At 39.0% G+C, this 27,122-nt stretch overlaps 1 protein-coding gene across 1 annotated transcript in view; it reads left to right on the plus strand.

Annotated features, from left to right (window-relative positions):
• Positions 1-27,122, plus strand: part of cps1 (carbamoyl-phosphate synthase 1, mitochondrial) — a 169,270-nt gene that overhangs the window by 93,541 nt on the left and 48,607 nt on the right. Inside the window, exons 21-22 of the mRNA XM_069934069.1 lie at positions 9,424-9,542; positions 20,772-20,913. Of these exons, the coding sequence (XP_069790170.1) occupies positions 9,424-9,542; positions 20,772-20,913 (261 nt within the window). The remainder of the gene's footprint in view (positions 1-9,423; positions 9,543-20,771; positions 20,914-27,122) is intronic.

Here is a 27,122-nt window from a genome sequence, read left to right on the forward strand (position 1 = left end):
TCCAGTCCCCTGTGCAAAAAGATGCAAGCACACATACAGAAAAGTGATACACATGCAGAACAAATATACATATATAAATATAAATAAATATTGTTTCATAAATAGTAGAGTCTTGGAGGGTTAGTGTGAGCTGTTCATTAGTTGTTCAGCATTCTGACTGCCTGTGGGAAGAAGCTGTTCCTTAGCCTGGTGGTGCTGGCTCTGATCCTCCTGTATGTCTTCCCCGATAGGAGCAGGTGAAAGATGTTGTGCATGGGGTGGAAGGGGTCCTCAGCGATTTTGTGCATCCTCTTCAAACAATGATCCTAGTAGATCATGTTGATGGGGGTGGGGGGCAAACTCCAGTGATCCTCTCTGCCACTCTTATGGTTCAGTCGATTGACTTCCAATCTAATTCTCTACAGCAACTCTACCCCGCTGTGATGCAGCCGGGCCAGGATGCTCTTGATAGAGCTCCTATAGAAGGTTGATTCCTGTTAATGGTATAATTTGTTGCTTCTATGATGTTGTGACTTGGGAATGTAAAAGCAGCATCCTTGGGCAAGAGTGCAATGCATTTTCACTTCTATTTCACTGAGTAGGTATTTCCCATTCCATTCCCTCTCACACATGGACCACAGGCTAATTCAGCACATTTCTAAGGGTTTGGGATGGGCCCTAGTGCAAACGTTCTGTGAGCTGGGGAAAGTGTGTCCTGCTCAGAGTTTCAATGATCACCTGCTGATGATTAGGCTTTCACTTCCATTTTCTCCCTTACACAATGTTTCTGGGATCATTGCTTCATGTGAGAGCAGAAGTGCTCCAACCTGCCAGCTCAGAAAGTTCTGCTCATTTCCAGTTATTATCATGTGGTGTTCACTTTCATTTCCCTTTCATTTGCTGGAACTTTGTGATCTTTTCTTTTGATGCCGGGGCTGGGAGAACATTTGGTTTTCGTGGAAATGATGCACCATGGAAGGAAGCTATTCAGCTTATTGAGTCTTGGCCCACTCTTTACCACTCCCTTCTCTGCTCGTTCCTGATGACCATGAACTATTGGCCTAATTCCTTTCTGAACACCATCCAGATTTGCTGCATTCCCAAACACTGTGCTCTGGATTGCTCCTTAAGGTTTTCCTCACATTGCTGTTGCTCCGTTTACCCTACTCTTTAATGCTCTGACCTTTTCCAGTGGGAACAACCTCCCTTTATTTACTTCATTCGAACCAGTCACGGCTTTGTGCAACTCCGTCAAATCTTCTCTCAACCTTCCAAAGCAAATGTCCACAGATGCTGAGAATCGGAATTAACAACAGAGCTGGTCAGGCAGTATCTGGAGAGAGACTCAGTTATTGTATCAAGCAATGACCCTTTATCAGAATGCCCAGCGGAAGAAGAGGAGTGGTTTTTGATCTGGTTCCGATTGCCAGCATTTTCTGTTATCCTTCACTCAAGCTTGAAGGAGATGATCTTGCGTTCTCCAGAGAATCTCTGAAAATCCTTCCATCTTGCACTCTTTCAATGACCATCAAATCTTTCTTAAAGTGCGATGACCAGAATTTAGTACAACTCTCAGTCTTTTCTAAATATAGGTAATACCTTCTAGCATTGAAGCCTGGTATGCTGACAATGCCTTGGTTCTGAAGGGCAGGATCACATCTGCTTCACTGAACTTTCCCTCAGCCTGACCTTCCACTTTCAAAGGTTGATACAGATGTATATGCCCTGCTCCTACACACCCTTTACAACCCAGGCATTTGGTCTGTACTGTCCTTTTTCTCTTCTGTCAAAGGATCATATTACATGCCTGTGTTGGGGTTGCTGAGTACTTTATCCCCTTGCTGATGTATCCTCCAAGTTTTATGTTTTTTGCATGTTTGGTAGTTTTGGTTTGCCTTTCTTTAATGGATATTCATGAACAGGAAGTGATCCTGCACTGTCTCCAAGGGAGGACCCCTCACTAGCATCCTCCATATTCTCCTCCACTAGCACAGAGCAGGTGCTACTACTGACCCCCTTTATTCCAGTGATAAGGCTATCTTATGGACAGACAGCATCTAAAGATATGGATAAGCATCCTCTCACCCCCCCCGAGCCAAGTGACTGTTTATTTAAGCAGGGCCACCTTTCCTAGCTGCTCCATGGGTCAGGCAGCATTTTGATGATGAGAGAATCAGAGTTGACGGTATGCTGCTGACCCTTCATTAGAATATCCTTTTCTGTCCTGGAACCTCCAGCTTTGTACTGCTTGTTTTCCGCTAACCCCTCTTCCATCTCTAGCCCATGTATACTTCTATCAAATCTCTCCTCAGTCTTCTACATTCCAGGAAATAAAGTCCTAACCTGTTTAACCTTTCCCTGTAACTCAGTTCCTCAAGTCCTGGCAACTTCAAGTAAATATTTTCTGCACTCTTTCAGTTTTATTTGTATGTCTCCTGTAGTTAGGGGACCAAAATTGTATTCCAAATTTTGCCTCACCAATGTTTTGTACAACTTTACCATAACATCCCAACTCTTATACTCAGTACTTTGAATTATGAAGGCCAATATGCCAAAAGCTCTCTCTACAATCCTATCCACCTATTATGCTTCTTTCAGGGGATTGTGTTTCTGTGTTCCCAGATCCTTGTGTTCTTCCACACTCCTCCGTGCCCTACCATTTACTGTGTATGTCCTTCTAAAATCCAACACTTCACACTTGTCTGCATTGAATTCCATTTTTCAGCTGGTCCAGATCCCTTTACAAATTTTGAAAGCCTTTCTTGCTGTCTACGATACCTCCAATCTTTGGGTCATCATTCATAATAAAATCCAATGCAAGTTACTTACGAGGTATTTCATCCATATCCCCTGCCTCCATTCATCACTTCACCATTGTCTTTCTTGTTGTTCATCTGCTGGTGGAAAAATTTTGGGTTCCCTTTTATGTTTGTGGTTTATCTATCCTGGTGCCCAGCAACCTCTGGTGTTACCTGTCATCCAGGTCACAATGCCCTCAAAATCTGAACCTTTGCTCTTGCACCATTTTCTAAGCCAGCACTTGTATGTGCAGATACTTGATCCCTTTACTTCTGTTATTGGTTGAAACTTAAGAACATAAGAATTGCCATTCAACAAGATCTTATTATGGGCTCCATATTTACAAAAATAAATGATATTTATTACGTAGGTTATAAGTTATTTTTTCAAGTAGAATTCAAGAACGTAATTTAGCATGCCATCTCTGTATTCCAAAAATGATATTTGATTTCCAAGTAACAGCTATGCATTTTCTAGAAATAGCTAAAGCTAATCATAAGAATTTAATTGATACATAATTAATCTTAACTTAACACTAATCATTTTAACATTACTCAACAAAAATAAAGTCAAATCAAGCGTGAGTTTTACCTTTAATACTTTTTTCCAAAATTACTTTCACCTCTATACAAAAAGGACACTGCCAAGTAGAGTGAAGAAACAAGCATTGTATATCTTGTCTGGGGGAGTGGAATTTTGGTAGCCTTCCATAGCCGCGTGCCATTTTTTGGCGAAGGCCACTTTCTTCACAATGGAGGGAAGTAGTACTGATTCTTTTTATCAGTACTCTTTCTTTTTATCTCAGGGTTTTTTTTTGGTTTCTTCTTTTCTACTTGGAGATGTCAAATGCATTTGAAGGTTTTTAAGGAGCAGGGGTCCAATGGGGTGGATGATGAGAGTTCTTTAACTTTTGGATTTTAGAAATGGTGTTTAATAATGTATTACATTTTGTAAGTTTATAATATAAATGGGATAAATAATATAATCAAGAGAAAAATTCTTGGTTTGTATAAAAAATGAAAGTTGATGTTCCTTTTTTTTACAAGAGACACATTTTAACTGAGAAAGAGCATCAAAAATTAAAAAGAGACTGGGTAGGTCAAGTGGTAGCTTCATCATTTCATTCTAAAGCAAGAGGGGTTGATATTTTGATTAATAAGAATTTACCTCCTAAGATTTAATCTGTGGTCACGGATTCTGCTGGGAGATTGATTTTGGTACGGTGTCAAATCTATTTTGAGATGTGGAGATTTATGAGTATATATGCATCTAATGTTGATGATAAAAGATTTATTCATGATTCTTTTAGGCATCTTGCTGAGGCTCATGAAAAGTTTTTAATTGGAGGAGATTTTAATAGTTGTCTTGATCCAATTTTAGACAAGTCACGTAAGTCAGTTACTGGGACTAAAACTGAAAAGGATTTTGATTTAATGAAAGATTTGAATTTGATAGATATTTGGCAAAGGTTAAATCCGAAGGAAAAGGATTATTATTTTTATTCTTATAGTTATGATTCTTATTTGAGAATAGATATGTTTTTAATGTTGGCACAGTTACAAGGAAGAGTTATGCATGCAGAGAATAAAACTAGGATTTTATCCGATCATTCACCACTTTTGATGTCATGTTTAGTTTCTGAAAAGGAAAAATTGTTTTATAGATGGAGATTTTATCCTACATTGTTGAAAAGGGTAGATTTTTGCAATTTTATAAGAAAACAAATTCAAGAATTTTTAGAAATTAGTATTAATTCAGTGGATAATAAATTTATTTTATGGAATGCTTTGCAAGCTTTTTTAAGAGGTCAGACAAGTTATTTAGAAAAAATTAAGAAGGATTATATTAAAGATTTGGATTATTTGGGGGAAAAAAGATAGAGAGTTTAGAAAAAGATTTACAGAGAAATGTTTCTGATGAGAAAAGAAAAAGTTTGATATAGAAGAAATTTTATTATAACACGATCCAGACTTAAAAGGACTGAAAAACTAATTGTGAGAACTAAATAAAAGTATAATGAATTGGGAGAAAGATTACATAAAGTTTTAGCTTGGAAATTGAAGGCAGAACAAACTTCTAGAAGAGTTAATGCTATTAAAAAAGAATTCTAAGATTACTTATAAACCTCAAGAAATAAATGATTCATTTAAGAATTTTAATTTATATAGATCCCAGTTTAATGGTGATGAGGTTAAAATTGATAATTAATCATTTTAAGGTGGTATGTGAGTGGGAAGGGAAAGTTGAGCATCTCTGCTCGAGACTTGATTGTAACTGAAATATTTTGCTTGAGAAAAATTGTCATTGGCTCATTTCCTTTGGAGTTAAGAAACTGTACATATAATGAGTGAATTAGGTATGATTAAAAAGTGGTTTTCATACTTTCTTTCCACCCATGTACCACCTTACGCAATCCCTTACTAATCACAGAGTACCTATGACATAGGGAATACTTAGGTAGTACATGAGTGGAAAGAAAAAGGTTGAGAACCACTGGTTTAGATGCTTTATTTGCAGCAAGAGAAATTAGTGTGGTTCTTAGTTCTTTGCAAAGTAGTAAGAAACCAGGAGAGGATGGTTTCCTGCCTGAGTTTTGTAAGAAATTTAAAGATTTATTCATACCTCCTTTTATGGAGGTGTTGAAACAAGCAGCAGAAACCCATTCTCTACCAGAATCTTTTTCAAATGCAATCATAACTGTGATACCTAAGAAAGATAGAGATGTATTTAAAAACTGAAATGCTGATTATAAAATTATTGCTAAAATTTTGGCAAATAGAGTGGCTAGATATCTACTGAATTTAATTCGTATGGATCAAAGTGGTTTTATTAAAAAACACCAATATGCCGATAATGTTGCTAGATTGATCAGTTTATTATATTTATCTCAAAAGAAGGGTGACTTATTGGTGGCAGTAACTTTAGATGTTGAGAAGGCCTTTGATAGATTAGAATGGAATTATTTATTTAAGGTATTAGAAAAACTTAGTTTTGGGTCTACATTTATTAATTGGGTTAAAACTTTATATAAAAATCCCTCTGCTAAAGTTGTAACTAATGGACAAATTTCTTCTCTTCCATTCTCTAGATCAAGTAGCCCATTATCTCTAGCATTGTTTGTTTTAATAATAGAACCAAGATTAAGGGCAGAAAGGTTAGTCAAGAGGAACAAAAGATTGATTTGTATGCTGATGATGTTTTGGTTTATATGACAGACCCCAAAAATTCTTTGTGTTAATTATATAAGACTGGAATAATATGGTGAAATATCAGGTCATTAGATTAATTAGGACAAAAGTGAAATTATGCCCTTAGTTAAAGGTGATTATACTCAATATAGAGAATTTGCTTGATTTATGTGGTCAGAGGATAGAATTAAATATTTGAGGATTAAGGTTGATAGTTCAATTTATATAAATTATTTAAATCATTATTTACCTTTAATAAAATTCAAGATTTGAATAGTTGGAATAATTTGCCTATAACCTTAGTAGGTAGAATGAATTGAATAGAGATGAATATTTTTCCAAGGGTTCAATATCTTTTTCAGTCAATTCCCAGTTGGATTCCTCAAAATTTTTTAAAGGATTTACATTTGAATATTAGGAAGTTTTTATGGATAGAAAAGATAGCTAGAGTGTGTTTGGGAAAAATTAACCTGGAAGTTTGAATTGGGAGGTTTGAAGCTTCCCCATTTTAAGAATTATTACAAGGCAGCTCAATTGAAATTTACTAATGGGATGTTTGATGTAGATAAATCTCCAGCCTGGGTTAAAATAGAATTGAGTAAAATAGGAGAAAACAGTATTTTGGATTTTATTTACAAATGGAATTCAAAATTGTTAAAAGGAAGTGGAGATATGCCTGTTTTAAAACATTTGATTGAATTATAGAATAAATTAGATTATGAAATAGGTGCAAAAGTTTGATTTCTTGAAAAATACCTTTATATCAAAATAGATCTTTCTTTTTCTATGGATAATCAATTTTTCATGATTTGGAGTCGAATGGGGATTAGGAAAGTAGAAAACTACTTTGAAACTAGTAAATGTATTACTTTTCAATGAAAGAAGGAAAAATTTCATGTTCAAAATAATACCTTTTTCTTTATTATCAGGTTAAGGCTTTCTTGTTTGATAAGTTAGAATCTCATTTGATATTACCTAGGCAGAATGAATTAGAATTATTGATATGTAAGGTTGGCTTGAATAAGTTCATTTTGATGATGTATAAATTACTTCAAAAATAATCTCCTAAGTTAGGTACTCACAAATCATGATGAAGATGGAAGGTTGATTTGAAAACAATTGGATGTAATTATGTAAAGAAAATATAACAAAAATTATTAATTTTAGATATAGACTGTTTCAATAAAACTTTTTGCATCAATTATATTTAACACCTCAAAAAAAAAAAAAATGGAACCCAATAGTATCAGATTTATGTTTTAGATTCTACTTGGATGTGTCCTTTTTGGTTAGAGGTAGGTAATTATTTGGAGAAAATATTAAGGGTTGAACTCCCGCAGGACCTGATGTTATTTTTGTTGGGTAATATTAAAGTGGTTAAACTGAAATTAAGATTAACTATATATCAAATTGAATTTTTATGACCAGCTTTAGGTGTTTATAGGAAGTGCATAGCCATTACTTGGAAATCAGATACAGGTATAGGGATGGAGAGATGGCATGCTGAATTACTTACTTGTATTCCACTTAAGAAAATTACATAATTTATGTAATAAGTATCAATTTTTTTCAAAAATATGGATCACATTGGTTTGAAATTTGAAGGACTCCGAAAGCCCATTATGTTGGTAACCCCCCACTTCCATTATTATTAGTATTGAGACTTTTTTTACATTCTCCTAACTCTTTCTTTTTCCTTTCTTTGTGTTTTGTGGGGGTGGGTGGGGGAAAGGAGGGATGGGGGTTTATTTTTTTTCTCTTGCAGCTTTATTGAGTATGTATACATGGATGTGGTTATAAAATTCTTAAATAAAATATACAAAAAAAAATCATATCCCTTGATTCCTCTTCAGAAATCTCTCGATCTCTGCTTTGAATGACCAGCACCTTTAGAGTTCTGTAGGACAGAGAATTAAAAAATGTTCAACAATTTTTTTTTAGTGAAAATGTTTCTCCTGCTCTGAGTCCTGATCAGCCTTCCTCTTGTTCAGAGATTGTGAACCCTAGTCCTCAGACAAGGGAAACATCCTGTCTACGTGAGAAGCTGAACATTGTAAGTTTTTGTAAGGTCACTTCTCATTCTTTAGAATCATATAGAATGTAGGCCCTGCCTGCTCAATCTCCACTTGCATCCGTACCAGGAACCATCTCTGTGAATCTCCATAGCAGATGGGTCTGGTTTTGGGAAAGGAGCTTCATATGTGCTCTCATTATAGTTGGACATGTTTATTCCCATTTTTTTGCTTTCTGTTTGTCAGTCTAGAATTCCATGTGCTTTACCTTATACTAACTATTGAAAGCCTTCTGAAAATCCAAATTTATTGGTTATTGGTTCTTCCTTATCTGATCAACCTCACAGAACATGAATTAGTCCAACATGATTTCCCTTCTGTAAAATTACAGTGAATCTGCTCAGTCCTATAATTATTTGAAGTGTCTTGATTTCACAAAGTTAATTATGGGTTACAGCATCTTCTCAGCTAGTATGACTTGTGTATCTTTCATGTCTAATATCTAATATGACTTCAGTATCTTCTTTTCCCTCCTCAGAGCAGCCTGCACCCTTTCTGTGGTGTCCTTGACCCTGACAGAAGGACGCTTCATGATTGTCTGTTCCCTGGTAATGGAGTGCTCTATTCCTGCCCTCTGCAGTCCTTTGTCTCACGATATCATGTTACACTGAATTCCTTGCCAGTCCTCGTCACTGATGGTGTGGCACAACCTGTGGATTCCCATATTTACTGCCTCTTCCTATTCTTCTGGATGACCTTCCCAATTACTGTTTTCAAGATTGTCTGACCACAGGAGGTCACCACTAAAATATATTATCCATGGTGAACTCCATGGTGACACCAGCAGTCTCTCTTTCTCTGAGGCAGCATGATGGCACTGCAGGCAGTACTGTTCCTTAGACACCAGGGAAACAGGTTGGATCATGAACTCAGGAGCATCTTTGTGGGATGTGCATGTCCTGACTGATAGTGTTGGTTTCCTCCCAGGTGCTCCAGTATATTTGTATATTCCAGAGATATGCTGGTTACTATAAGCATACTGTAGATGTAAGTTAATGGTAAAAAATAAATTGAAGTGCAATTGATGGGGATGTGAGAGAGAAACCAAGTGACAGGTGTGCAGGGAAATAAGGATCCCTGTTATAGTTTGGGGCTGATGGGATTGCTCCGTCAGGACCTAGCATGGACTTGATGGGCCATGGCTTCCTGTAACCAGATGGCTTGTGGCATTCCCAGGCTGTAAAACATCCTGAAATTTTCCATGTGGTTCCGAAATTGTAACCAAAAAACTCTGTTGTTTATTTTGAAAACCTTGTATTTCTTTTCGCTACTTTTGATAAGAGATTATTAATTTGTTATTGAATCCTCAGTCATTCTCAACCTTCTCATGCTGTCCCGAATTGGGTGATTTCTTACCACTGTTGCCTATTTTCACTCTGCTGCAGGCATTGCATGATGGTATCTCCGTGGATAAGATTTATGACCTGACTGCTATAGACAAATGGTTCCTCTACAGACTCAAGCAAATCGTAACACTTGAGAAAGAGCTCTGCAAACACAACAGGTAATTACACCTAGTGATCTATCAGACTTGGAACATAATGTAGTCCCCAACTTACGACCACAATGGAGACCGAAGAATCGGTTGTATCTCGGAATGGACATAAGTTGGAATTTTGCATGCATGCATGGAATACCAAAGTCTTAAAGCAAACTTCTTAATCAAATCTTTTTTACATCGTACTTTTGACGATAACAACTTAAAGCTTCCTGAATTTGTCGCTCAAGCTTGGCGAATCTTTCCACGTTCTGGTCCATGTTTATCCTGTTAGTTGCGTTTTGGGGTTCCCGGGACAGTGCGCGGCCATCTTGATTCTTGTACTCATGCACAAGTTTTCAGTTGGCGCATGCGCGAGTCTTCGGTGGGTTCGCATATTGGATTTCGGTTGGCGCATGTGCGAGAGTTAAGTGCCCTGACGATATTCAAATTGCACCCTCGACTCTTGCGCATGCACAAACCGAACCCAATACACGAACCCCTGCCCCGCGCATGCACCTACCGAAGGCTCGCATATGCATACAGGAATCAAGAAGGCCATGCCCAGTCCTGGGACCATGGAACGCCAACTAACCAGGTAAGTATGCACATTTTGGCTCTTGTATGCCCTGTATCCCTGTTATAGTTTGTGAAATACAACATAAACGTGCAAATTTTATATTATATTTGTATAAAAAATATATATAATTTTTCTAAAAATTCAGTCGTATGTGCGGATGGATGTAAGTTGCATAGGTCACAAATTGGGGATATATGGCATTCATTGATAAAATGCTGGGATATATCACAGCACCAAACTTTATTTTTCTTTCTATCCATCTATCTATCTGTCATATGGTAGAAGTAGAAACCCATGCTGCCCAATTAACTTGCAAACCCCATACGTTTCTGAAGTGTAGGAGGAAACCAAAGCAACCGGAGAAAATCCGCACAGGTCACGGAGAGTAGGTACAAACTCCTTAAAGATGGCGGAGGATTCGAACTTGAGTCGCTATGATCTTTTAACACAATTTGGAACTTGCCATCTCTAGATCTCATAACAATCTACACATTGCCAAAGAGCTGAATTCCAGAGTGAGGTGAGGATGCCTGATTTTGACGTCAAGGCAACATTTCACAGAGCTTGGTATCATAGAGCAGTGCACTGACTATCTGTTTCCGAGACAGGACGACCTTCACCTGGGGAAGGAGCCTGCAGTTGGGATTCCCATGCCCTGATGCCCTTGTCTTGGTGGGGCAGCTCGCAGGTTGGGTGGTGCTGTTGGAGTTGCCTGGGTGATGAAGTGCAGAGTATTTTGTAACAGAGGACACAATAACCATTGTGTTCTCTTGGCCAGGGTGCCAATTAAGCAGCTGTTTGCTCTTGGATGCTGTTGTAATTTGTTTAGAATTTGTACTCATTCGTGCAAATAGCCAGGAAAATATTTTTTCACAAATACCACTTACCATTAGTTAATGTAGTGGTGCATCAAAATCTAAAACCAGAGGGAATATATTTAAGGTGAAAAGGGACCAAATAAGAGAGCCTGTGAATATGGAACAAGCTAGCTGCCAGATGAAGCTGTGGAGCAGGGGAACAGTTGTAATGTTTTTTAAAAAAAAACATTAGACTGGTTCAGAGAATGGAAAGATTGAGGGATATGGGATGGGATGAATGCAGGCAAATGTGCAAGGTAAGCATGTTGGCTAGTATGGCCATGCTGTGAAAAAGGACCTGTTTCTGTGCTTTAAAACTTTATGACAATATATGGCTGTCTTATATTTTCAACCAGAAGGATGTAGTACGATTGCATCTAAAGCCACAGTGATCGTAATGATATGTCCTTCATGTGAACCCTGCACTGGCCTAAAAAACACCCATAGTTGTTTTCCATCTCTCAGTCAAAGTCATGATTTTTGAGATGAGTGGTGTGCGAAATCGGTCTTGGTGAGTGTGGTTGAGCCCCATTGGTGAACGCCACCTATCTTGTGCCTCAACATTGTTGCTTCATCCCAGGCTGTTAGCTGATGTACATTTGCTGCATGAAGTATCAACGTGTAGGGTGAAATGGAAGAATTATAGTTTGGCACTGGCTAGATGGGCCAAAGGGATTTTCTATGCTATAGTGTTTTATGATAAAGGGAACCCTGTCTTCGCTGAGTTGCAAATTTCCTTTAAGCTTCCCCCCCTCCCCCTTTCACCTTAAATGTACCCTCTTGTCCTTGTCATTTCTACCATGGGGAAAGATTTTAGTTATCTACTCTTTGCGCAAGTTGTCCCTGAGCTTCAAACTCACGAGAGGAAACAATCCCAACTTCTCCTCTTAGCTGTTTCCATCCAGTCAATATGCTGACAAACCTCTTCCGCATCTCTCCAAAGCCTGCACACTCTTCCTATAATGTTGCAGTCAGAACGGCATGTAATACTCCAACTGTGGCCTGGAATGGAGAAGAGTTGAGAGCAAAAGTGGTAAAGGTGCAGCTGTTGTTTGGCAAACTTCTTGGAGGCACTGGATGCAGATGCCATCACCAGCACAGATGTGATGGTTCAAGAGTCAAGGTGGAGGAATTACCACTGGGCAAGTCTGTGACCTGGTTGCTCACCTACTCCCTGAGATCAGAAAATAATCTGCTGGTGAAACACAGCGGGCTGAGGAGCACCATGATGAAGGATTCCAGCCCAAAACATCAGCAATTCCTTTTCATCCACCGACACCGCTCGAACTACTAAGTTCCTCCAGTGGATTGCTTCCTGCTACAGATTCAACGTCGGCAGTTTCTCATCTGTCCAGTTTACTACTCCCTGAGACAATGTCAGAGAAGTGTCAAAAAGGGAAAGAAAGATGGGCCAGGTGAAATTTAGTGCAGTGTGGAAGTTAACAAATAAAGTGATGGAAAGTTGTACATAAGAGCAGCACTGACGTCCTCAGCGTAGTAGAACAATGCACAAGGAAGGAGAAAACTGGAGCCACATCACCCACAGAGGTGTGACCCATGGAAGGGATTCCAGGATCATACCTTTGACTTGAAGTGACAGAAGCTAAAATTGAAAACTAATTCAGCGAGGCCAAGAAGATGGTGGTGCAGAACCTTCGTTCAAGTTTCAATACTTAATAAACTGAGAAGTGAAACTGCTGGTGTCTGCTGAAGGTGGCAGGTTTAGATCAGGTGCCAAGGCTGGACTTTTCACAATATTACTTGTGTGGCAACCTTGTAAACTGATTTTTCCTTTCTCTGCCAATATCTATATTTTCTGTATTTCACTTTCACTTCAATAATTTTGTGGCTTCCAGTCCAAGAATTCTAATTCCTAACCATTCACTTTTGTATCCTGCTGGCACCATTGCATAGAATTAATATGTTATAATTTAGAAATCGAACATTTCTACTGTAAATTATAACACTGGAAAAATTTAATAAAAACACAATATACTAGAAGAAAAATCATTAGCCTGACAGCATTTGTGGAAAGAGAAAAAATATGTTTGTAGTTGAAACCCTGCATCAGACACTAACTGTCTTTTCTTTCTTTATACAGATGTTTCTTGACTGGCTGAGTATTTCCAGCCTTCTCTCAATTATAGCAGCATAGAAACGATAGAAAAATACCGAAACAAGTGCCAGTTCAACTTGTCATGTCCCCCTGCATGAACACATGGAAAAGTAGGACTGGTCCATGTTAAAGTGCTAAACAGGCTGTTATGTCTCTTTATTACTTGGGAAGCTTCTTAAAGCTCAAGATTCAAATAACAAAAGAGACTTACTGATGCTTTCCACCATCACAGAAAACTATTCACACACACTCGTTGGTGTGTGTATGTGTGTGTATGTGTGTGTATGTGTGTGTATGTGTGTGTGTATGTGTGTGTGTATGTGTGTGTGTATGTGTGTGTGTATGTGTGTGTGTGTGTATGTGTGTGTGTATGTGTGTGTGTATGTGTGTGTGTGTATGTGTGTGTGTATGTGTGTGTGTGTATGTGTGTGTGTATGTGTGTGTGTATGTGTGTGTGTATGTGTGTGTGTATGTGTGTGTGTGTATGTGTGTGTGTGTATGTGTGTGTGTGTATGTGTGTGTGTGTATGTGTGTGTGTGTATGTGTGTGTATATATGTGTGTATGTATATATGTGTGTATATATGTATGTATACATGTCCGTGAACTACTCTTTGCAGACGATGCCGCTTTAGTTGCCCATTCAGAGCCAGCTCTTCAGCGCTTGACGTCCTGCTTTGCGGAAACTGCCAAAATGTTTGGCCTGGAAGTCAGCCTGAAGAAAACTGAGGTCCTCCATCAGCCAGCTCCCCACCATGACTACCAGCCCCCCCACATCTCCATCGGGCACACAAAACTCAAAACGGTCAACCAGTTTACCTATCTCGGCTGCACCATTTCATCAGATGCAAGGATCGACAATGAGATAGACAACAGACTCGCCAAGGCAAATAGTGCCTTTGGAAGACTACACAAAAGAGTCTGGAAAAACAACCAACTGAAAAACCTCACAAAGATAAGCGTATACAGAGCCGTTGTCATACCCACACTCCTGTTCGGCTCCGAATCATGGGTCCTCTACCGGCATCACCTACGGCTCCTAGAACGCTTCCACCAGCGTTGTCTCCGCTCCATCCTCAACATCCATTGGAGCGCTTTCATCCCTAACGTCGAAGTACTCGAGATGGCAGAGGTCGACAGCATCGAGTCCACGCTGCTGAAGATCCAGCTGCGCTGGATGGGTCACATCTCCAGAATGGAGGACCATCGCCTTCCCAAGATCGTGTTATATGGCGAGCTCTCCACTGGCCACCGTGACAGAGGTGCACCAAAGAAAAGGTACAAGGACTGCCTAAAGAAATCTCTTGGTGCCTGCCACATTGACCACCGCCAGTGGGCTGATATCGCCTCAAACCGTGCATCTTGGCGCCTCACAGTTTGGCGGGCAGCAACCTCCTTTGAAGAAGACCGCAGAGCCCACCTCACTGACAAAAGGCAAAGGAGGAAAAACCCAACACCCAACCCCAACCAACCAATTTTCCCCTGCAACCGCTGCAACCGTGTCTGCCTGTCCCGCATCGGACTTGTCAGCCACAAACGAGCCTGCAGCTGACGTGGACTTTTTACCCCCTCCATAAATCTTCGTCCGCGAAGCCAAGCCAAAGATATGTATGTATGTATGTATATATGTATATGTATATGTATATGTATATGTATATGTATATATGTATATGTATATGTATATATGTGTATGTATATATGTATATATGTATATGTGTATATGTGTATATGTATATGTGTATATGTGTATATGTATATGTGTGTATGTGTATATGTGTATGTGTATATGTGTATGTGTATATGTGTATGTGTATATGTGTATGTGTATATGTGTATGTGTATATGTGTATATGTGTATGTGTATATGTGTATGTGTATATGTGTATGTGTATATGTGTATATGTGTATATGTGTATATGTGTATGTGTATATGTGTATATGTGTATGTGTATATGTGTATGTGTATATGTGTATGTGTATATGTGTATATGTGTATGTATATGTGTATGTGTATGTGTATGTGTATATGTGTATGTGTATGTGTGTATGTGTATGTGTATGTGTGTATGTGTATGTGTGTATGTGTATGTGTATGTGTATGTGTATGTGTGTATGTGTATGTGTGTATGTGTATGTGTGTGTGTGTGTGTTGTGTGTGTTATGTGTGTGTGTTATGTGTGTGTGTTATGTGTGTGTGTTATGTGTGTGTGTTATGTGTGTGTGTTGTGTGTGTGTGTGTGTTGTGTGTGTTATGTGTGTGTGTTATGTGTGTGTGTGTATACACCCCACAGTGGTGCACTACACTTACTATAGTGAGAAGGGTGTATTCTTACACAGTTACAAAATAGTTCCCATTATCCTGACTATTTAATATCCCTCCTTTTCAAGATAAAGAAAAAATTCAGTGTTATCACTTTCTTTCCAGTGCAACCTAAGTAACTGAATTCTTACATTAGTTTCTTTACACAACTATTTTTAAATAGTTCTTGTCGATATTGCACTGGCGACAGTATGTTCCTTCGCCATCTGGTGCATTTGGCTGCAACCGTTGGGTTCTGTGTTGCTGGTCCACGTTTTGGTGATGTAGCTTGTTGTGCTTCACCTGACAACTGCTATGTTGATGTTTTGGTATTAGTGGCTGTGGTCTCCTCACTTGATACTGGCGTTGCCGGCTTTGCTGGTATTAAAGCTTTCTCTGTGTGTCAGCCGGATGTGAATTCTGTTCCTCCTCCGCTGGTTCCCAGAGTCTGTCTCAACAATGTATGACCTTGGTGTCTCAGCTTCTCTTATGACCTTTGCTGGGTTCACTTTTTCACATGAATATGCACAGCTGGCCTCTGAAGAGCTCTGGCAGTTTTTGTGCATGTTTGTAATAACGCTGGCTTCCTTCTTGTGTGTCAGCCAGTCTTCTTCTGGTTTCCTCCTGGTCTTCTGGAGAGTGTACTTTGCTTGGCAGAGTTGTTTTATATCTCCTGTCATTTAGATGTTCTGCTGGGGATTTCACGTCAGCCCTTAAAGGTGTTTCTCGTAATGATAGAAGAACTAGGTATGGGTCTTCTTTTGTACTAGTGTGCATTTCATAGTTTGCACTTGTCTTTCAATGAACCCATGACCTTTTGGGGTAATATGGGGATAATGTAGTGATAATAAATCTATACTCTGCAGCCAGCTTTCTGAATTCTTGTGACATGTACTGTGTTCCATTGTCATATATTACTTGCTCAGGTATTCCTTGTTCAGCAAGGAGTGCTCTCATTTCTGAGGTGATAGTTGATGCTCTCAGGTCTTTCACCCTTACGACGAATGGAAACTTAGAGTTGCAACAGGCTACTATTAAATATTACTCTTGATTCTCAGTGATCAAGTCTGCTCCCACTGTGTGCCGTGGCCTGGAAAGTAGTGTGGAAATTATTTCCTCTTTTTGTTGTGTGTGTGTGTGTTTGATGCTTTTGCATATCCTCTTCGTCTGGACCTCATAATTGACAGAGATCAACGAACTCCTGGCAGCTCTCCAGACCTAGAGTTGCTGCTCTGTCTGCGTCTACCATGTAAACATATAGAGGATATTCTTTCCCTAATGGCAGCCATTGATCTTGGCTCTCCCCAGCTGCTTGATCATGCGACCACCATAGGCCATTAATGTGACATTTGCTGTTTCCAATGCACCATCTTTTGGATACCCTTTTATGTTCTCTGAGAACATTTGATGGTAGAGTCTGAGTGGAAGGATGTTGCTTTAGGTGAAATATTGTTCTGGATTGTCCTCTGTATTTGGATCCTTGGGTGCAACTCGCTTCTTTTTTTCATCTCACCCAAGATCTTGTGAAGGTGTATGGATCCCATGTCCAGTATCTGGGTGTCGGAGTCCTCATTGTTGTTTCCTTTTATGTGGTGGATTTTCTTGTCTTTTTTCTTCACTGGTATTACTCTTTTCTTCATACCAGACTTGCACATATTTGCCCAATCGTTTACTTTACCACAGGCTCTACATTCAGAACTGTATCCGGGGCATTTGTTTTGTTCATTGAAGGGGTGTTGTCTGCCGCACTTCCTGCAGGTCTTGGGGGTTTTCAGTTTTCTGATTGTGTTCTTTATAGCATCAACCCTTCCTTTTCTTTGCTGTGGGTGGGTCTGCATAGATAGGAATTTCATTTGCATCTTCATGGCTTTGAAGGCTCTGGCTGTGTCTATAGCTTCGACCAGCTTCAAGCTAACCTTCCCTATAAGAGACTTTTGGACTTCGGGATGGGCACCTCCCCCATATTAGTTGATCAACTAATCTTTCCTCTATATCACACATGTCAAACTCAGGCCCGCGGGCCAAATTTGGCCTGTGATATAATTATACTTGGCCCGCAAGATCATATCTAATATGTATTAGAGCTGGCCCGCTGGCTGCCGCGCCAATATAGCGCGTGCACAGCTAATACTACAAATCCCAGAATGCTTTGCAAATGCATTGGCGCCGGCCCGTCAGCCCGCTAATCGCCCCCACCTCCTCTCTTTACTTTCATTAGCATCTGCGACCTGTTGCCCAACTCACATGTAATAAACCCCTTACGAAAAATGGCCAAACGAAAGACAGAAAACAGGACCTTTCAAGACAGATGGGAGGCAGACTATATGTTCATCATTTTAAAAGACAAACCTGTTTGTCATTGAAGCAAGTTGTTATTTTTTTGACTTGTTGGCTTGTGAAAAAAATGCATTTAAAAGGAGCTTAAAGGCTATAGAGAAATATTATTTATTGAATATTTTATTTCTCATTTGTTAATGCTTCTTCTAGAAAGAGTTTAACCAAAATTATTATTAAATATTTATTTTAATAAGAAAAAGTTTAACATTACATATGTTGAAAGAAGAGAAAACATGCAGATGTTGTTGAAAATTTTCAATAAATATTTAGTTTGGCCCACGTCTTAGTCCAAGTTTTTAATTTTGGCCCTCTGTGAATTTGAGTTTGACACCCCTGCTCTATATCCTTAAATCTGCATTTTGCTGCAACAATTTTTAGTCTCGTGAGGAAGTTATCAACAGTTTCATCAGTCTCTTGCATTAAGCCTTGAAATTAATAGCATTTGATTCAATGATTAGACCTGGGTTCAAGGTGAGAAACAAACTTTGCAAATATCTGCTCTGAATCATTTTTCTCCCCCTCTGTACGCCCCCAGCTATTAAATAAGTCAAGGCCTCGCTCCCCTGTCCAGAGAAATATATGACTGACCTTCTCCTCGCTGTTGCATTTTTAAAATAGCTTTTGAATGCTAAATTGCACTTTTGCTGAAACTTTTTAAATTATTCAACAATGTTTTCAGCCTCCCACATCACTGGGTGAACTGTTGTTGCTCCAGCCATTTTTTTCAGTAATGTTTTTTCTCTTCTTCCCCTTCAAATTTCAATGACTTACAATCAAATGTATGGCTTTATTCTTGTTCTCTTATTCCGCTGCCACCATGTTATGTTTCTTTGTTACTTGAGGCTTTTTAAATAACTTAGAGATGCAAGATTCAAATAACTAAAGAGATTTTATTTACTGATGCCTTCCACCATCTCAGGAAACTGTTCACACACACTCATATATACATATACATACTACAGTGAGAAGGGTGTATTCTCGTGTGGTAACAAAATAGTTCACATTATCCTGACTATATTAACATGGGGCAAGGCTAATTTTGAGTGCATTAGACAGCCGCTTGACAAGATTGATTGGGAGATTGCCTCCAGATAAATCGATATTTGGCAAATGGGGGGCTTTTAAAAATTATCCCAGGGCAGCAGTTAGTCAATGGCAAGGCTTACGGGATGAAAGAACCATGATTGACAAGGGATATTGAAGCTCTGGTGAGGACAAAGGAGGGGGCATATGTGGATATAGGCAACTGGGATCAAGAGAATCTCGAATACAAGGGAAGTAGGAGGGTAAAAAGAGGGCATGAAATAGGTCTGGCAGATAAGGTAAAGGAGAATCCTAAGAGATTCTGCAAATATATTAAGAGCAAAGAGAAACTGCAGAGAGAGAGAGAACAGGTCCCCTTAAGGATTAATGTGACTATATGTGTGAAATCACAGAAGGTAGATGAGGTCTTACATGAATATTTCATGTATAGATAAAGCCATCAAAGCTAAGGAATTAGGAAAGTATATAGTGATATCTTGGAACTTATCCATATTAAAAACATTAATGGAACATTAGAAAAGAGATACCAGTCGTCTGAAAGCATATTAAGATGGATAAATCACCAGGGTCTGACCTTGTTTTACTAAGTGTATTTAGAGCAGAATAAGGGGCAAAATTTTTACTAAATGTGAGCTTCATTCAGGTGTCTGATAGCAGTGGGAAAGAATCTGTCCTTGAATCTCATGCTGCATAATTTAATCTTCTTCCCTAAGGGAAAAGGGAGAAGAGAGTGTGGCCTGGGTGGGATGAGTTGTTCAATGTTTTTTAAAGGCAGCAGAAAGTTGATGGAGGGGAGAGGGTCTCTATGATGGTCTGAGCTGTGTTCGCAATTCTGTTCAGTCTTGGTTAGAGCAGTTCCTGTCCCATGCCCTTTCTTGGCCATTGAGTGATGTGGTTGTACAGGTCAGGTTGCTGGAGGTATTCACACCTCAGGACTTACAATTGTCCACAATCTCCTCCTCAGTGCCATTGATGCGGAGAAGGGAATGAGCCCCATCCATCTTCTGAAAGTTTCTGACTAGTTCCTTTGTGAACACTGAGGGAAAGAGTGTTGCCCTGGCACCAACCTATTAGATTCTTTATCTCCCTTCTATATTCCATCTCATCATTGTTCTGGATCTGGCCAACGACAGTGGTTTCATGTGCAAATTTGTCAGTGTTGGTGCAGTATTTGGCTACATACACAAGGGTGTACAGGGTGTATAATAGGGGTTTTGCTGGGATACATGTTGAGGATGACCATGGTTGTCTCCATTTTCCACTGATTGCAGTCTGCAGAGGGGGGCCACTGAGACCAGTATCCCAGAGTTTGGAGATGACACCTCTGGTGTGAACTAAATGTAGTAACACTCTTTTTCCTAAAGTAGTGGAGTCTGGAACTAGAGAGTATAAGGTTTAGGATTAGAAGGGAAAGATTAAAAAAGGATCAGAGAGGAAACATTTTCACATCGAGCCTGGTGAATATTTGGAATGAGTTGCCATAGGAGGCTGTGGAAGTGTGTACAATTGCAAAATTTTAAAGCTATTTAGACAAGAATGGTTAAGAAGGATTAGGCCTAAATGCAAGAATAGTTCTGTGTGAACAAGTTTGGTCAGGTTGGGCCCAGGGCCTGTTTCCAAGCACTATGACTATATCCCTCTATTCCTCACCTAGCCACGTGCCTGCCTCTATGCCTTTTAAACATTGCTATAATTTCTGCTTCTTCCCCCTCCCCTGGCAACTCTTTTAAGTTTGTTTTGCAGATCTCCTTTGAGCCCTCATCTCAAACTCATGCCTTCTAGTATTTGGTAATCTTCCCTAAAATTTTCTTGACTTCTTTTATATGCCTGCCCTGAAGTTTATCAGGTTAGCTGAAACATTGGTGTAAAATTCCTTTTTTTTTTAAATGTGTTATGGAGTAAATGCTATTCTCAGCTCTGCCTTAAAACATAGGCCTGGTTTGGAAGGTGCCATCAAGAAAGCATGTTGGTTTAAGAGTCAGTCGTAGACATAAGCATGATATCACTTATGGTCTCCTCCACCAGTGAAACCATCACTGATGCACTGCTACTAAAGGCCAAACAGGATGGGTTCTCAGACCGACAGATTGGGGACTGCATTGGCCTTAGTGAACTTGATGCAAGGAAACTGAGGATAAAGAGAAACATCAAACCTCAAATTAAGCAGGTGAGTGATTGAACATTCTTGGACTTTCACAGGAGAGCATTTGTTTTCAATGGTCAGTGAGGTGGAAGGCTCTATACACTCCAGCCCTTCAAATGTGAGCCTTCTCTTTGCCTGGTTCTGACTCCTAATTTATCACATTTGGCTGTTAATTTTAACACCATGGCTTTACTTGTTCCTAGTTCATTTTTTTGTTCCATTCTGCAAATTCCTAATGTCCTTCTGCTTCTGTGTTCCACCCTGCATATTTCCAGATTTCAAATGTTCCACAATTGGGAACTCCTGGAATTTCCACCCAGAATTAATCCATGCCACCATAAAATGGTGCCTTGAATCTACAAGGTTTCGGGTATTGTCCACAATTGTTTATGTGGTCCCTTCTGTGGATCAGGGTTGCCAGATTTGGCACCAGATATTAAAAATAAAATTTTTCAAAGTTGTTTAAAAAAAAAGGCTACAAAATCAAAAAAGTACCTAAAAACTTTTTTCTGAAACTGCAAAAAACACAGCAATTGGCATTCTGCTACCAACCAATTCAAGACAGCGCCAAATTTCTGCTGTTTAGTGCCTTCGATGCCAAATCTGGCAACCCTGCTGTCGATTGGAGAGCTTCAGACACAAGCCCCTTTCACACTTGCAAGTGATCCCAGGAATCAAATGCCAGTCGGGCTTTAAAGAGGCAAGTGTGAAAGCAAAATCAGCTCAACACTGGCGTCAGATGACATCATCTCACGCCGGGGATTGACGGCCTTGACCCCCAGTATAATCCCTGGCATCTGCAGATGCCAGCGTTGCAATCGGGCAAGTGTGAAAGGGGTAATTGTATAGTGGGATTTAAATGACCCAAGTTTTTGCTTGAGTGCAGGAAGAAAAGATTAAAATGAAGGTATAAACTTTGCCATGGGAAAGTCACACTGGGGGAAGAGAGAGAGAGAGAGAATAAACTGCAATAAATAGCAATAGTGTACAATTTATAAGCAGGGGGAAATTGGTAGTGCTATAGCGCACAATTTATAAAGACTGGAGAAAAAGCAATGGCAGACCAGACTTCTCAGAATGCCGAGCAGCAGAGAAACCCCTCTAAAATTGTGAACGATAGCATTACCAAGTTTGCTATGCTATAGAAATTGCGTGCTATAGCACTACCAACTTTCCCACCCTGTTTAAAAATTGTCCGGTATTGCTATTTATTGCTCACACTTTCCCACAGTCCCTTTATAAAGGTTTATATAGGTCGGCACAACAACAGCAGGAGCTGAAGGGCTCTTACTGTATTGTACATAAAGCTTAATTAGTCATGATTAATTTTGTTCAAATATAGGATCATAATACATTGGTCAGGATTTGTTAAATATTTTTTTATTTTTCACACTCTGAACCATATCATCCAAAATATATACAAACGTTTCTCATTAAATAGTGGCTTTTTCTCCCTTTTTCCCCCTACCTTCCCTTCCCCCTTTCCCAACCCCCTCCAAAACCAATAAATATTCAACAGATACAATAAAACCATTAAACAATGTCATCACACAATGAAAAATAAACAAGAAAAATGTCATCTACTTTTACACACTGGGTCAAGTCATTTTGTCTTCTTATCATTTTAGGGGGTGGAGGTCAGAGGCAAGCCCTCTCTGTTATGTTCCATGTATGGTTCCCAAATTTGTTCAAATAATGTGACCTTATTTTTTAAATTATGTTATTTTTTCCAATGGAATACATTTATTCATTTCCGTGTACCATTGCTGTATTCTCAGGCTCTCTTCCATTTTCCAAGTTAACATTATACATTTTTTTGCTACTGCTAAGGCTATCTTAATGAATCATTTTTGCACTTTATCCAAATCAAGGCCTAGTTCTTTACTTCTTATATTACTTAGAAGAAAGATCTCTGGATTTTTTGGTATGTTATTTTTTGTGATTTTATTTAATATCTGATTTAGATCTTCCCAAAACATTTTCACTTTCTCACATGCCCAAATTGCATGTATTGTTGTTCCCGTTTTTTCTTACAGTGAAAACATCTATCCGATAATGTTGGATCCCATTTTTTTAACTTTTGGGGCATGATATATAACCTGTGTAACCAATTATACTGTAACATGCGTAACCTTGTGTTTATTATATTCTTCATAGTTACAGAACATAACTTTTCCCATGTTTCATTTTTTATCTTTATGTTTAAATCCTTCTCCCACTTTTGTTTGGGTTTATAGCTTATTTTATAATTTTCCTTATCATGCAGCTTAATGTTAGTTATAAATCTTTTAATTATCATTGTGTCTGTAATCACATATTCAAAACAGCTTCTTTCTGGTAATCTCAATCTGTTTCCCAATTTATCCTTTAAGTAGGCTTTCAGTTGATGATATGCAAACATTGTACCATGAGTTATTCCATATTTGTCCTTCAACTGTTCAAATGTTAATAAATTATTTCCTAAAAAACAATTCTCTATTCTTTTGATTCCTTTTCTCTCCCATTCTCTAAAGGAAAGGTTATCTATTGTAAAAGGGATTAGCTGATTTTGTGTCAATAATAATTTTGGTATTTGGTAATTCGTTTTTTTTCCTTTCTAAGTGGATTTTCTTCCATATATTGAGTAAATGATACAATACTGGTGAGCTTTTATATTGTACCAGTTTTTCATCCCACTTATAAAGTATATGTTTCGGTAACCTTGGTTGTATCTCTCTGTTAATTTATCTAACGCTATCCTCGGTTTCCACAAGAATTTCCATATTATTCTCTTTAGTTCATTAGAGTATCTCTCTGTTAAGGGAATTGGCAACGATTGAAATAAGTATTGTATCCTTGGGAAGACATTCATTTTAATGCAATTTGCCCTCCCTATCAACGTTAGTGGTAATTCTTTCCAATGTTCTAAGTCTTCCTGCAATTTCTTTATTAGTGGCTGATAATTTAATTTGTACAGGTGGCTTAAATTATTATCTAACCTAATACCTAGGTATCGGATTGCTTGTGTTTGCAATTTAAATGATGATTCTTTTTTAAATTCTGTATAATCTGCATTACTCATTGGCATCACTTCACTTTTATTTGCATTGATCTTGTACCTTGATATTTCTCCATACTCCTTCAATTTTTAATGTAATTCTTTTATTAATATTTCTGGTTCTGTTAGGTATACTATGATGTCATCTGCAAATAAGCTGATTTTATACTCCTCCTTTATTTTTATCCCTTTTATTTTATTTTCTGTTCTTATCAGTTCTGCTAATGGTTCTATTGCTAAAGCGAACAGTGAGGGGGATAATGGACATCCCTGTCTAGTTCACCTACTTAATTTAAATTAGTTTGATACATATCCATTTACTGTTACCTTCATCAATGGTCCATTACATAATGCTTTAATCCAATTAATATATTTTTCTGGCAGATTGAACTTACGTAATACTTTAAATAAGTATTTCCACTCTACCCTGTCAAAGACTTTTTCTGCGTCTAAAACAACAGCCACCATTGTTTTTTTATTTCCTTGAGCTGCATGAATTAGATTAATAAGTTTACAAACATTATCCGCTGTTTGTCTTTTCTTAATAAATCCAATTTGATCTTGTTTTACTATTTTTGGTACACAGTCGGCCAATCTGTTTGCTCTCTCCAACCTAACCCCACCCAGAAAACACTTTTTTACAGGTATAACAAAGTTCTCCCCTTTTTTCCCCCTTCCTTCCCTTCTCTTTCCCTTTTAGTTCTTTACATATACATTGTTTTTACATCTTTATATATATTTTATCGCCGTTCTTCATTCTTGTTACATCTCTTCATCTCTCCTTCTGTCGTGCAAGCGTTCTGCAAATTCTTGTGCTTCCTCTGGATCTGAGAACAGTCTGTTTTGCTCCGCAGGATAAATATTTTAAGCACAGCTGGATATCTTAACATGAATTTATAACCTTTTTTCCATAGGATCGATTTTGCTGTATTAAACTCCTTCCTCTTTTTTAAGAGTTTAAAACTTATGTCTGGGTAAAAAAATATTTTTTGACCCTTGTATTCCAATGGTTTGTCGTCTTCTCTAATTTTATTCCTTGCCCGCTCCAGTATATTTTCTCTTGTCGTATATCTTAAAAATTTTACTAAAATGGATCTTGGTTTTTGATGTGTCTATGGTTTCAGAGCTAGTGTTCTTTGTGCCCTTTCTATATCCATTCCTTCCTACATTTCTGTCATTCCCAGGACCTTTGGGATCCATTCTTTTATAAATTCCTTCTTGTCTGTGCCTTCTTATACACGAACATATTATATAAATGGGATGAAAAATTGGTACAACGTAGGAATTCTCCAGTATTACATCATCTGCTCAATATTTGGAAGAAGATTCATGTAGAAAGGAATAAAACAAATTACCAACTACCAAAACTAATACTGACGCAAAATCAGCTAATCCCTTTTACAATAGATAACCTTTCCTTTAGAGCACACATGTCAAACTCTGGCCTGCGGGCAAAATTTGGCCCGCGATATAATTATATTTGGCCCGCAAGATCATTTCAAAAATGTATTAGAGGTGGCCCGCCCTGCAGCGAGAGCCGATGCTGTTTTTTGGTAATGTCACCCCCACCATCCTCCCCCTTCATTGCACATCCTTCCCCATTGTAACACGAGAAATTGTAACACGAGAAGTCTGTCGATGTCATCAGCCGGCAAGCCAGTTGGAAGGCTCCCCGCATAACCAGTCACTTCTCCCACCTGTCGAGCGGTGCGGCAGATTGGCGAGCGCCTGTGATTTCCTGTCGGCGCGAAGGACATGGCAGGCTGCGCACGGCCCCCGGGCAGTGCTAGCCCCGTGCGACTGGCACCGGACGGCCCTTCCACACCGCGAGCGCACTTCTCCCGGTCGCCATGGCCTTCAGCGCTTCCACCCGCGTGGACCCCAGGGACGGCTGGTTCGGCCCTGCATGTGAAGAAAGAGATGGTGGCTGTCCGCAAAGGCTGATCGGCAGCGCGCTGGGCCTGAGTGGGTGGGTAAGCAGGGGTGGGCAGAGGGTGTAGGTGAGGGGTAATGGGCAGGGGAAGTTATGGTGGTGCGAGGGGCAGTTAGAGGGAGGGATAAGTAGAAGGATGGGTGGATAGGGAAGAGGTAAAGGGAGGGGCAGGGCGAGTAGGGGAGGGGTGATTAGAGGGTGAGAGACGGGTAGAGGGAGGAACAGGTTGAGGGGAGAGGCAGTAGAGGGGCGTGTATAGGATGGGGTGGGTAGAGGCAGAGCGAGTGGTGAGGGGTGAGTAGAGGTTGGGTAAAGGACTGGTCAGGTAGAGGGATGGTGGGTCGAGGGTGAATAGAGGCCTAGAGCCTGAGGAGTGAGCAGGAAATGCTGAGTCCTGATGCAGGCCAAAATGGACACAGCCTGTGAATGCTGATTACATCTCCACAGGGACCAAATATGTTTCCCTCAGGTCAAGCAAAGGGTGAACTTGAGCTACCTACTCCTGACCTGTAACATTATCCTCCTATAGTTATATCCTAAAGTTTAACATTACATATGTTGAAAGAAGAGAAAACATGCAGATGTTGTTGAAAATTTTCAATAAATATTTAGTTCGGCCCTCGACTTAGTCCAAGTTTTTAATTTTGGCCCTCCGTGAATTTGAGTTTGACACCCCTGCTTTAGAGAATGGGAGAAAAAAGGGATCAAAAGAATAGAAAATTGCTTTTCAGGAAATAAATTATTGTCCTTTGAACAAATGAAGGATAAATATAATATAACTCACGATACAGTGTTGGCATACTACCAACTGAAATCCTACTTGAAGGACAAATTGGGAAGCAGTCTGAGGTTACCAAAGGGAAGTAATTTTGAATATGTGATTACAGACACAATGATAATCAAGAAATTTGTAACAAACATGTATATTAAACTACAAGAAAAGGAGAATGAGGAAACAAATGGTAAAACTAAACAAAAATGGGAACAAGATCTAAACATAAAGTTAAAGAAGGAAACATGGGAGAAGTTATGCTCAGGAACTATGAGAAATACAATAAATACGAGGTTACGTATGATACAATATAACTGGATGCACAGGCTATATATTACACCTCAAAAGTTAAATAAATGGGATGTCTGTGCCTTCTTCATCTTCCTTTAGGCCCACTATTTTTGTTGTTTCGCCTACTATAATTTTCCAACATATCAATTTTCTGAGCTAACAACTCTTGTGTCTTTTTAATTTTTTAATCATTTTCTTCC

The sequence above is a fragment of the Narcine bancroftii genome, chromosome 4 (genome assembly GCF_036971445.1).
Source record: "Narcine bancroftii isolate sNarBan1 chromosome 4, sNarBan1.hap1, whole genome shotgun sequence".
Lineage (NCBI taxonomy): Eukaryota > Metazoa > Chordata > Chondrichthyes > Torpediniformes > Narcinidae > Narcine > Narcine bancroftii.